This window comes from Stegodyphus dumicola, chromosome X2, assembly GCF_044657685.1.
Source record: "Stegodyphus dumicola isolate Sdum_Otavi_A_Nest chromosome X2, ASM4465768v1".
NCBI lineage: Eukaryota > Metazoa > Arthropoda > Arachnida > Araneae > Eresidae > Stegodyphus > Stegodyphus dumicola.
Window position 1 is genome coordinate 139000565 of NC_140781.1, and position 12225 is coordinate 139012789.

Consider the following 12225-nt stretch of genomic DNA (forward strand, 5'->3'; position numbering starts at 1 on the left):
TTACTATATAAGGAATATATAACTTTTTCTTGTTTTCACAACGTTTTATGTCCTATTGAAATTATTTTAATAAAATTTGGCGTCTCAGCTTGAGAAACACTGAAACTAAAAGTACACCTCCAGAATCGGTCAGAATCTGTTGTATAACTAATTTTAACTGTGAGAGTGCAAAGTTCCGCCCCCCCCTTTTTTTTTTTTTTTTTTTTTGGTAGCTGGGAAATAGTGTTACAATGGCCTGATTCTAACACGTTTTCCGCTGAAATGTAATAAATAATTAAGCATACTCAATATTGACTTCAGGGGTCAGCAGGCTATAAAAAAAAGAAGCATGACATTAAATAATCTGACTAAAGAAATAAATCTTTTAAACTTATGAAAAGTGAAGATCGTTTTCAGAAAACAGTTAGAATTATAGCAGAAGGTTGGTTTGGTTTAGTTTATTTAATTATGGCAAAGCACACTAGGGCTATCTGCCTAAGGGGAGGGTTGCCTTCGTGGAGGACTTTCTAAGCGGAACTGACTCTATACACGTTACTCATGGGGAAAACCTCATTATAGCAGAAGAGGTAACTATTTAATACATGGGTATTTTAGTGAGCTGAAATTTTGAAATATACTGATCATACGAAAAGCCTTTTTCCTTGCTTACACACTGTTTTGTGCCGTATTCAGATTGTTTTCAGAAAATTCTGCGCCTCAAATTGAGAAACACTGAAACCAGACTTTCTGTAGGTACCTGTCTTACATGTCTAAAACCTTTCATTTAAGAAAATACGCCTGCTTTCACCTTTCTTAAATGCTGCATGCAGGTCATAAGTAATACAAAACCTTATTATTATGGAAAAATCATGGTTGATATCTGTAATTTTATTTCAAGAGGCATTTATTTTCCGCTTTCGTGCTTAACTTCTGACAGGCAGTTTAAGAACTAGAAAGTGAACTTAGCTTTGATATGTCTTCAACTGTAGTCTGAATGAATAGAAGAATGGTGGACGGAATGGAATTTTTCATTCCGGAAATATTTTTACCTTATACAGAATTATTCATTTCTTTATCAAATCTTAACTTCTGTTGAATTTAAAATAACAAATTAAAATTTTCATTTTATACTGTAAACATATGTTGCTTTAAATACGCGAGAGGCGGTAAACGATGATATTATAAGTAAAAATGATAAATTTCTGCGCTTATTTATGTTCCATTTCTTATTAGTAATACTTAAGATATCACTAATGTACTTTGTGACTAGTCATTATCGAAATATAATATCAGATATTTTTCAATGTTCAGATGCAAAATGGAGGCTTAACTAAATCTTGACTTGTAAAAAAATTAATTTTTATGCAACTGACAAGTAATGGTAATTTGATTTTTCTGCATCTGCTATTTTTAATGTGAGGTACATTTTTAACATATCAGAATTTTTTTTTTCTTTTCGAAAAATGGGCAGTCAATTGACAATATTTTGTGCGTCAAAACGGATTTGTAAGAAAGATGTTTCTTCTAAGGAGTTAAGATACGCATGTTAATTTATAGTTTAATTTTTTAAAAAATAATTTTGATTCTTTACCCAAACTTAGCCTTAGTACAAGCGTGAACAAATTAAAAAGAATTCTATCATTTGTCATTAAATGTATTGAGTTAAAATTATTTTTATTAACAAAATGCTAACTTTTTAATATATATATATATATTTATAATTATCTGTTAAGTTTATTAGCTTTCATAATACATTACAAAATACAAATTTTATTTAAATTTCTCCAAAAGATGTGCTATTAGGTTTCTTTAGGTACAGACGTTTGCACGCAACTGTTATTTTAATGTTAAATAAAAATTTGATTCTCTATTTACACGATTTATTTTTATCCAAAACGGATCAAAATGTTTCTTTTAAAACATTTCCATTTAAACTTTATTCTGAAATTAAACCTTTCACTCAATGGAAAAGTAGTAATATGAATTTAGAATTCTGGCGCACTTATAAGCAAGATATTATAAACTTAAGGTAGACCTATCAGGATTTTAAGTTTTACTAACTTTTATTTTATTTTAAACTTTACTATCCTCTCTTATTTTCCATTTCCGGGCAGAATAAGCGCGAGTAGGATTTATATGCTAATAAGTTGCAAACTGTAAAATGTATTTGCGAAAAGGCAAAGCCAAGAAAGAGAAGAGTCTTCCAGCTGCCCTGCTACGCGCGTGCGTTTCAGTCAGTTCGTGTCTGCCTTTAAGACAGAACTTAATTCCTGCTGATATAATAGGCGTATTGTAGTATTTGCATCTAGCTCACTACATACGGAGTGTTAAAACACCAATCTTCGCGTTAATAGTTTATTCCAATGATGAATTCCTATATTAATTTTGATTTCTATAGATACAATATATGACCTCTTATCCACGGTTGCAATTATTAATATTGTTGGGCAATTGCCTTGTTTAGATTCCAATTTAATTTGACTTTTGATGCTTTAAGAATATATATATATGTGTGTGTTTGTGTGTGCATATGCACATGATTGAAATTCGTTAAAATTTCGGATTACCATTTAGGTCCTACAAATGTGAAATGAATATATGAATATCTACGCTAGGAACGTGTACTAAACTGAATTAGGCTTTTGTCCTCATGCTTATAACATTAGTTATTACTTGTAACCAACTTATGGCGTTTATAGATGGGTATTCACTTTATATTTTTACTTTTCTCGCTATGAAAATCCCTATTGCCATTCCGTCCAAGGAAGAGTTTGATGTTGAAACCTACCACTGGCACGAAAATATGACAAACACAAAGAGTTTCAAAAAGGAATTAATTGCAAGTATTTTCATCGTTAAATTTACTGTTTCAGTATCTCTTAATCATATAAGAGGTTTTCCCCTATATTTTGATATGGGAACAGCTAACACCAAGCAACCAGAACAAAGTCCAGCTTAAATACCCACGCCACCCTAATCAGAATAATGATCAGCTATACGCAGTCATGCAAATCTAACAAGGACAATGAATGACTATAACACAAATATAACATTAAAGTACAGTTTTTTTTTTTTTTTTTTTTTTTTTTTTTTTGTAGGTGGGAAATAGTGTTACAATGGCCCGATTCTAACAAGTTAACACTGAAATGTTAAAAATAAACAATCATACACACTGAGCCTGCTCCTGGCTGGTGCCCGGCCTATAAAAAAGACAAAAAGTATTACATTAAATAATCTGACTAAGGAAAAAAAATATTCTGATCCTATTAAAAGAAAGTCGTGAATAGGAAACAATTAGAAATGTAGGAGAAGGCAACAATTATATAATGCAATGGATATTTAACTGAGTTGTAATTTTGATATATAAGGATCATACGAAAACATTTTTTCCTTGCTTACACATTGTTTTGTGCCGTATTGAAACTGTCCTCGGAAATTCCTGCAGCTCAACTTGAGAAACATTCAAACTGGACTTTCAGAATACAAGTGTCTTATATGTCTAGAGCCAGTCATTTAAAAAATACACCTGCTGTCACCTTTCTTAAAAGCTGTATGTAGGTCAGAGGCGTAGCTGTATGTAGGTTTTCAGCGCCCGGGGACAAAGGAAGATTTTGCAACCCTTTCTATGTGCCAAGAATGGAAAACATTTCATTCTGAAATTTCATAACATCAATTTAGCGCCCCCTGAATGCTGCGCCTCGGAACAGATGTAACTTCTTGCCCCACCCTAGCTACGCCACTGATGTTGGTTATAAAGAATACGAAAGCTTATTATTACGGAAAAAAACATAGTTGATATCTGTAACTTAACTTCTGACACGCAGATTAGAAAGTGAACTTAATCTTTGCTTGAATATGCCTTCAACTGCAGTCTTCTTATACAGACTTTATCAAATGTTAACTTCTGCTGATTATAAAATAACAGATTAAAATTTCAATTTTATACTGCACATATGTGTTGCTTTAAATACGCGAGAGGCAGCAAAAGATGAACTTAAAAAGTAAAAATGAGAAATTTCTGCGCTCATTTATGTTCCATATCTTACTAGTAATACCTAGACATATATCATTAATGTGCTTTGTGACGAATCTTATGGAAATATAATATCAGCTATTTTTCAGTGTTCAGATGCAAAAAGGAGTTTTAACTAAATCCTGGGCTGAAAAAAAATAAAGTTTGATGCAATTAACATGTAATAATAATTGAATTTTTCGGCTTCTGTTAATTTTGAGTTAAGAGATTTCCTTATCAGAAAAGTGACCATACTTTTAACATAACAAAATTTATTGTTTTTCGAAAAATGGACATTCAATTGAAAAAAAAATGTGCGTAAAAATGGATTTTTAAGCATGTTATTTTCTAAGCAATAAAGATACGCATGTTAACTTAAGAGTTTCTTTTTTCAAATTATTGATTCTTTATATAAACTCATCCGAAATATAGGCATGAAAAAATTAAAAGGAATTCTATCATTTCTCACCAAATGTATTGGCTTAAAGTATGTGTATAATATTAATCCAAATGCTAACTTTTTAATATATATATTTATAACTTTCTGTTGTTTCTCTAGGTACAGAACTTTGCACGCAACTGCTGTTTTAATGTTAAATAAAAGTGTGATTCTCTATTTGCACGATTTATTAGTTATCCAAAAGGGACCAAAAAGTTTATTTTAAAACATTTCCATTTAAATTTTATTCAAAAAACAAATCTTCCACTCGATGGAAAAAGTGGAAATGTGAATTTAGAATTTTGACGCAATTATAGGCAATATAATATAAACTTAAGGTAGACTTATCATCAGTGAGAAGAGATAAAATGCGCTCTTTACTAGTACTTTATGCCCTTTACGTATTATTAATCAGTAGTCACTTCTAGTCATTTCTTGCTCGATACATTCAAATAGTGGTTACTCAACAAGAAAACGAAGCTTTACCCTAAACGAAGAGGCACATCGTAATTTTTTTATAATTATAATATTTGCAAGATAAACTAGCTATTTGCTATTTTGTCGTCTTGTGCAGCTGTTCGTACTTTTGCCATCTTCCAACAGAAGAATTTCATTTTCGAACAAAAGCCAACTTGTTTTTGAACTTATTCAACTTATTCATTTTATTTCATTATTTCAAGAAAAACTAAATCCCCCAAAAAGAACATGAATATCATCGCAATGCATTTTATATCAACTATAGCAGTATTTATATTATTGTATTTCAGTGTTATTTGTTATTTTCAAAAAGGTACTCCATAACATCGTCGTATAAAAATTATTTCATTATTATTTCATGCATTTATTTTCTGTAGTAATATGAAATTATATTTTTATTTCATGCATTTATTTTCTGAATACATATGGTTATGATTAAAAATATTATAAGAAATAGGGTGGGATTCTGTATAGTAACTTATAAAAATACAATTAACTTTATTGTATGTAGGAGCACCATCAACCACTATGCACCAGGACAAATAATGCCTAGGCACGGTTATGGGAACAGCGAAGTTCAAATAACCAGAACAATATCCAGCTTAAATCGTCATACTCCCTAATCAGGATAATGCCCAGCCTTATGCAATCATGCATAAGGCTGGTAAGAAAAAATACTAGAAAGATTACTAGAAATTAGACTAGGAAAAATACTAGAAAATGACTAATAACAAAATTATAAGAATGACAGTATACCTAAAATGATGTTATATGAATAGGACACGCTATACGTGTATTATTATTATTATTAAAGTAAATTACTTCCTTCAAAATATATGATTTTTTTAAAGTATTATTTAATTTTTACTGGGAGGCATCAAAGTTTCATTTGCTGTAAAGTGGCAAATAACTTAAATGCCGCGATTTCCCCAGATCTGATGAAATTTCAAAAATAACAAAGCATACTCACTCAGCATCCTTCTCTTGAAACTGCTGTCTTCGCCTACAGAAAGAAAAAAACATATTACGTAAATAATTTGACTGAAAAAAAATTCTTAACTTCTTAAAAGAAAAGTTATTAAGAATTAGAGAATTAGAAGTTTAGCGAAAGATCATAATTATATAGAGAATGAATAACTAATTGATTGGAAATTTTACTATATAAGGAATATATAACTTTTTCTTGTTTTCACAACGTTTTATGTCCTATTGAAATTATTTTAATAAAATTTGGCGTCTCAGCTTGAGAAACACTGAAACTAAAAGTACACCTCCAGAATCGGTCAGAATCTGTTGTATAACTAATTTTAACTGTGAGAGTGCAAAGTTCCGCCCCCCCCTTTTTTTTTTTTTTTTTTTTTGGTAGCTGGGAAATAGTGTTACAATGGCCTGATTCTAACACGTTTTCCGCTGAAATGTAATAAATAATTAAGCATACTCAATATTGACTTCAGGGGTCAGCAGGCTATAAAAAAAAGAAGCATGACATTAAATAATCTGACTAAAGAAATAAATCTTTTAAACTTATGAAAAGTGAAGATCGTTTTCAGAAAACAGTTAGAATTATAGCAGAAGGTTGGTTTGGTTTAGTTTATTTAATTATGGCAAAGCACACTAGGGCTATCTGCCTAAGGGGAGGGTTGCCTTCGTGGAGGACTTTCTAAGCGGAACTGACTCTATACACGTTACTCATGGGGAAAACCTCATTATAGCAGAAGAGGTAACTATTTAATACATGGGTATTTTAGTGAGCTGAAATTTTGAAATATACTGATCATACGAAAAGCCTTTTTCCTTGCTTACACACTGTTTTGTGCCGTATTCAGATTGTTTTCAGAAAATTCTGCGCCTCAAATTGAGAAACACTGAAACCAGACTTTCTGTAGGTACCTGTCTTACATGTCTAAAACCTTTCATTTAAGAAAATACGCCTGCTTTCACCTTTCTTAAATGCTGCATGCAGGTCATAAGTAATACAAAACCTTATTATTATGGAAAAATCATGGTTGATATCTGTAATTTTATTTCAAGAGGCATTTATTTTCCGCTTTCGTGCTTAACTTCTGACAGGCAGTTTAAGAACTAGAAAGTGAACTTAGCTTTGATATGTCTTCAACTGTAGTCTGAATGAATAGAAGAATGGTGGACGGAATGGAATTTTTCATTCCGGAAATATTTTTACCTTATACAGAATTATTCATTTCTTTATCAAATCTTAACTTCTGTTGAATTTAAAATAACAAATTAAAATTTTCATTTTATACTGTAAACATATGTTGCTTTAAATACGCGAGAGGCGGTAAACGATGATATTATAAGTAAAAATGATAAATTTCTGCGCTTATTTATGTTCCATTTCTTATTAGTAATACTTAAGATATCACTAATGTACTTTGTGACTAGTCATTATCGAAATATAATATCAGATATTTTTCAATGTTCAGATGCAAAATGGAGGCTTAACTAAATCTTGACTTGTAAAAAAATTAATTTTTATGCAACTGACAAGTAATGGTAATTTGATTTTTCTGCATCTGCTATTTTTAATGTGAGGTACATTTTTAACATATCAGAATTTTTTTTTTCTTTTCGAAAAATGGGCAGTCAATTGACAATATTTTGTGCGTCAAAACGGATTTGTAAGAAAGATGTTTCTTCTAAGGAGTTAAGATACGCATGTTAATTTATAGTTTAATTTTTTAAAAAATAATTTTGATTCTTTACCCAAACTTAGCCTTAGTACAAGCGTGAACAAATTAAAAAGAATTCTATCATTTGTCATTAAATGTATTGAGTTAAAATTATTTTTATTAACAAAATGCTAACTTTTTAATATATATATATATATTTATAATTATCTGTTAAGTTTATTAGCTTTCATAATACATTACAAAATACAAATTTTATTTAAATTTCTCCAAAAGATGTGCTATTAGGTTTCTTTAGGTACAGACGTTTGCACGCAACTGTTATTTTAATGTTAAATAAAAATTTGATTCTCTATTTACACGATTTATTTTTATCCAAAACGGATCAAAATGTTTCTTTTAAAACATTTCCATTTAAACTTTATTCTGAAATTAAACCTTTCACTCAATGGAAAAGTAGTAATATGAATTTAGAATTCTGGCGCACTTATAAGCAAGATATTATAAACTTAAGGTAGACCTATCAGGATTTTAAGTTTTACTAACTTTTATTTTATTTTAAACTTTACTATCCTCTCTTATTTTCCATTTCCGGGCAGAATAAGCGCGAGTAGGATTTATATGCTAATAAGTTGCAAACTGTAAAATGTATTTGCGAAAAGGCAAAGCCAAGAAAGAGAAGAGTCTTCCAGCTGCCCTGCTACGCGCGTGCGTTTCAGTCAGTTCGTGTCTGCCTTTAAGACAGAACTTAATTCCTGCTGATATAATAGGCGTATTGTAGTATTTGCATCTAGCTCACTACATACGGAGTGTTAAAACACCAATCTTCGCGTTAATAGTTTATTCCAATGATGAATTCCTATATTAATTTTGATTTCTATAGATACAATATATGACCTCTTATCCACGGTTGCAATTATTAATATTGTTGGGCAATTGCCTTGTTTAGATTCCAATTTAATTTGACTTTTGATGCTTTAAGAATATATATATATGTGTGTGTTTGTGTGTGCATATGCACATGATTGAAATTCGTTAAAATTTCGGATTACCATTTAGGTCCTACAAATGTGAAATGAATATATGAATATCTACGCTAGGAACGTGTACTAAACTGAATTAGGCTTTTGTCCTCATGCTTATAACATTAGTTATTACTTGTAACCAACTTATGGCGTTTATAGATGGGTATTCACTTTATATTTTTACTTTTCTCGCTATGAAAATCCCTATTGCCATTCCGTCCAAGGAAGAGTTTGATGTTGAAACCTACCACTGGCACGAAAATATGACAAACACAAAGAGTTTCAAAAAGGAATTAATTGCAAGTATTTTCATCGTTAAATTTACTGTTTCAGTATCTCTTAATCATATAAGAGGTTTTCCCCTATATTTTGATATGGGAACAGCTAACACCAAGCAACCAGAACAAAGTCCAGCTTAAATACCCACGCCACCCTAATCAGAATAATGATCAGCTATACGCAGTCATGCAAATCTAACAAGGACAATGAATGACTATAACACAAATATAACATTAAAGTACAGTTTTTTTTTTTTTTTTTTTTTTTTTTTTTTTTTTTTTTTTGTAGGTGGGAAATAGTGTTACAATGGCCCGATTCTAACAAGTTAACACTGAAATGTTAAAAATAAACAATCATACACACTGAGCCTGCTCCTGGCTGGTGCCCGGCCTATAAAAAAGACAAAAAGTATTACATTAAATAATCTGACTAAGGAAAAAAAATATTCTGATCCTATTAAAAGAAAGTCGTGAATAGGAAACAATTAGAAATGTAGGAGAAGGCAACAATTATATAATGCAATGGATATTTAACTGAGTTGTAATTTTGATATATAAGGATCATACGAAAACATTTTTTCCTTGCTTACACATTGTTTTGTGCCGTATTGAAACTGTCCTCGGAAATTCCTGCAGCTCAACTTGAGAAACATTCAAACTGGACTTTCAGAATACAAGTGTCTTATATGTCTAGAGCCAGTCATTTAAAAAATACACCTGCTGTCACCTTTCTTAAAAGCTGTATGTAGGTCAGAGGCGTAGCTGTATGTAGGTTTTCAGCGCCCGGGGACAAAGGAAGATTTTGCAACCCTTTCTATGTGCCAAGAATGGAAAACATTTCATTCTGAAATTTCATAACATCAATTTAGCGCCCCCTGAATGCTGCGCCTCGGAACAGATGTAACTTCTTGCCCCACCCTAGCTACGCCACTGATGTTGGTTATAAAGAATACGAAAGCTTATTATTACGGAAAAAAACATAGTTGATATCTGTAACTTAACTTCTGACACGCAGATTAGAAAGTGAACTTAATCTTTGCTTGAATATGCCTTCAACTGCAGTCTTCTTATACAGACTTTATCAAATGTTAACTTCTGCTGATTATAAAATAACAGATTAAAATTTCAATTTTATACTGCACATATGTGTTGCTTTAAATACGCGAGAGGCAGCAAAAGATGAACTTAAAAAGTAAAAATGAGAAATTTCTGCGCTCATTTATGTTCCATATCTTACTAGTAATACCTAGACATATATCATTAATGTGCTTTGTGACGAATCTTATGGAAATATAATATCAGCTATTTTTCAGTGTTCAGATGCAAAAAGGAGTTTTAACTAAATCCTGGGCTGAAAAAAAATAAAGTTTGATGCAATTAACATGTAATAATAATTGAATTTTTCGGCTTCTGTTAATTTTGAGTTAAGAGATTTCCTTATCAGAAAAGTGACCATACTTTTAACATAACAAAATTTATTGTTTTTCGAAAAATGGACATTCAATTGAAAAAAAAATGTGCGTAAAAATGGATTTTTAAGCATGTTATTTTCTAAGCAATAAAGATACGCATGTTAACTTAAGAGTTTCTTTTTTCAAATTATTGATTCTTTATATAAACTCATCCGAAATATAGGCATGAAAAAATTAAAAGGAATTCTATCATTTCTCACCAAATGTATTGGCTTAAAGTATGTGTATAATATTAATCCAAATGCTAACTTTTTAATATATATATTTATAACTTTCTGTTGTTTCTCTAGGTACAGAACTTTGCACGCAACTGCTGTTTTAATGTTAAATAAAAGTGTGATTCTCTATTTGCACGATTTATTAGTTATCCAAAAGGGACCAAAAAGTTTATTTTAAAACATTTCCATTTAAATTTTATTCAAAAAACAAATCTTCCACTCGATGGAAAAAGTGGAAATGTGAATTTAGAATTTTGACGCAATTATAGGCAATATAATATAAACTTAAGGTAGACTTATCATCAGTGAGAAGAGATAAAATGCGCTCTTTACTAGTACTTTATGCCCTTTACGTATTATTAATCAGTAGTCACTTCTAGTCATTTCTTGCTCGATACATTCAAATAGTGGTTACTCAACAAGAAAACGAAGCTTTACCCTAAACGAAGAGGCACATCGTAATTTTTTTATAATTATAATATTTGCAAGATAAACTAGCTATTTGCTATTTTGTCGTCTTGTGCAGCTGTTCGTACTTTTGCCATCTTCCAACAGAAGAATTTCATTTTCGAACAAAAGCCAACTTGTTTTTGAACTTATTCAACTTATTCATTTTATTTCATTATTTCAAGAAAAACTAAATCCCCCAAAAAGAACATGAATATCATCGCAATGCATTTTATATCAACTATAGCAGTATTTATATTATTGTATTTCAGTGTTATTTGTTATTTTCAAAAAGGTACTCCATAACATCGTCGTATAAAAATTATTTCATTATTATTTCATGCATTTATTTTCTGTAGTAATATGAAATTATATTTTTATTTCATGCATTTATTTTCTGAATACATATGGTTATGATTAAAAATATTATAAGAAATAGGGTGGGATTCTGTATAGTAACTTATAAAAATACAATTAACTTTATTGTATGTAGGAGCACCATCAACCACTATGCACCAGGACAAATAATGCCTAGGCACGGTTATGGGAACAGCGAAGTTCAAATAACCAGAACAATATCCAGCTTAAATCGTCATACTCCCTAATCAGGATAATGCCCAGCCTTATGCAATCATGCATAAGGCTGGTAAGAAAAAATACTAGAAAGATTACTAGAAATTAGACTAGGAAAAATACTAGAAAATGACTAATAACAAAATTATAAGAATGACAGTATACCTAAAATGATGTTATATGAATAGGACACGCTATACGTGTATTATTATTATTATTAAAGTAAATTACTTCCTTCAAAATATATGATTTTTTTAAAGTATTATTTAATTTTTACTGGGAGGCATCAAAGTTTCATTTGCTGTAAAGTGGCAAATAACTTAAATGCCGCGATTTCCCCAGATCTGATGAAATTTCAAAAATAACAAAGCATACTCACTCAGCATCCTTCTCTTGAAAGTGCTGTCTTCGCCTACAGAAAGAAAAAAACATATTACGTAAATAATTTGACTGAAAAAAAATTCTTAACTTCTTAAAAGAAAAGTTATTAAGAATTAGAGAATTAGAAGTTTAGCGAAAGATCATAATTATATAGAGAATGAATAACTAATTGATTGGAAATTTTACTATATAAGGAATATATAATTTTTTCTTGTTTTCACAACGTTTTATGTCCTATTGAAATTATTTTAATAAAATTTGGCGTCTCAGCTTGAG

At 30.3% G+C, this 12225-nt stretch overlaps 1 protein-coding gene across 5 annotated transcripts in view; it reads right to left on the bottom strand.

The window, feature by feature from the left end:
- Positions 1–12225, bottom strand: part of LOC118204584 (uncharacterized) — a 144616-nt gene that overhangs the window by 29263 nt on the left and 103128 nt on the right. For all 5 annotated transcript variants that reach the window (XM_085808812.1, XM_085808814.1, XM_085808810.1 and 2 more), the window contains 2 exons: positions 11948–11980; positions 5878–5910 (listed from right to left, as the gene is read on the bottom strand). In XM_085808812.1, coding sequence (XP_085664938.1) covers positions 5878–5910; positions 11948–11980 — 66 coding nt within the window. The remainder of the gene's footprint in view (positions 1–5877; positions 5911–11947; positions 11981–12225) is intronic.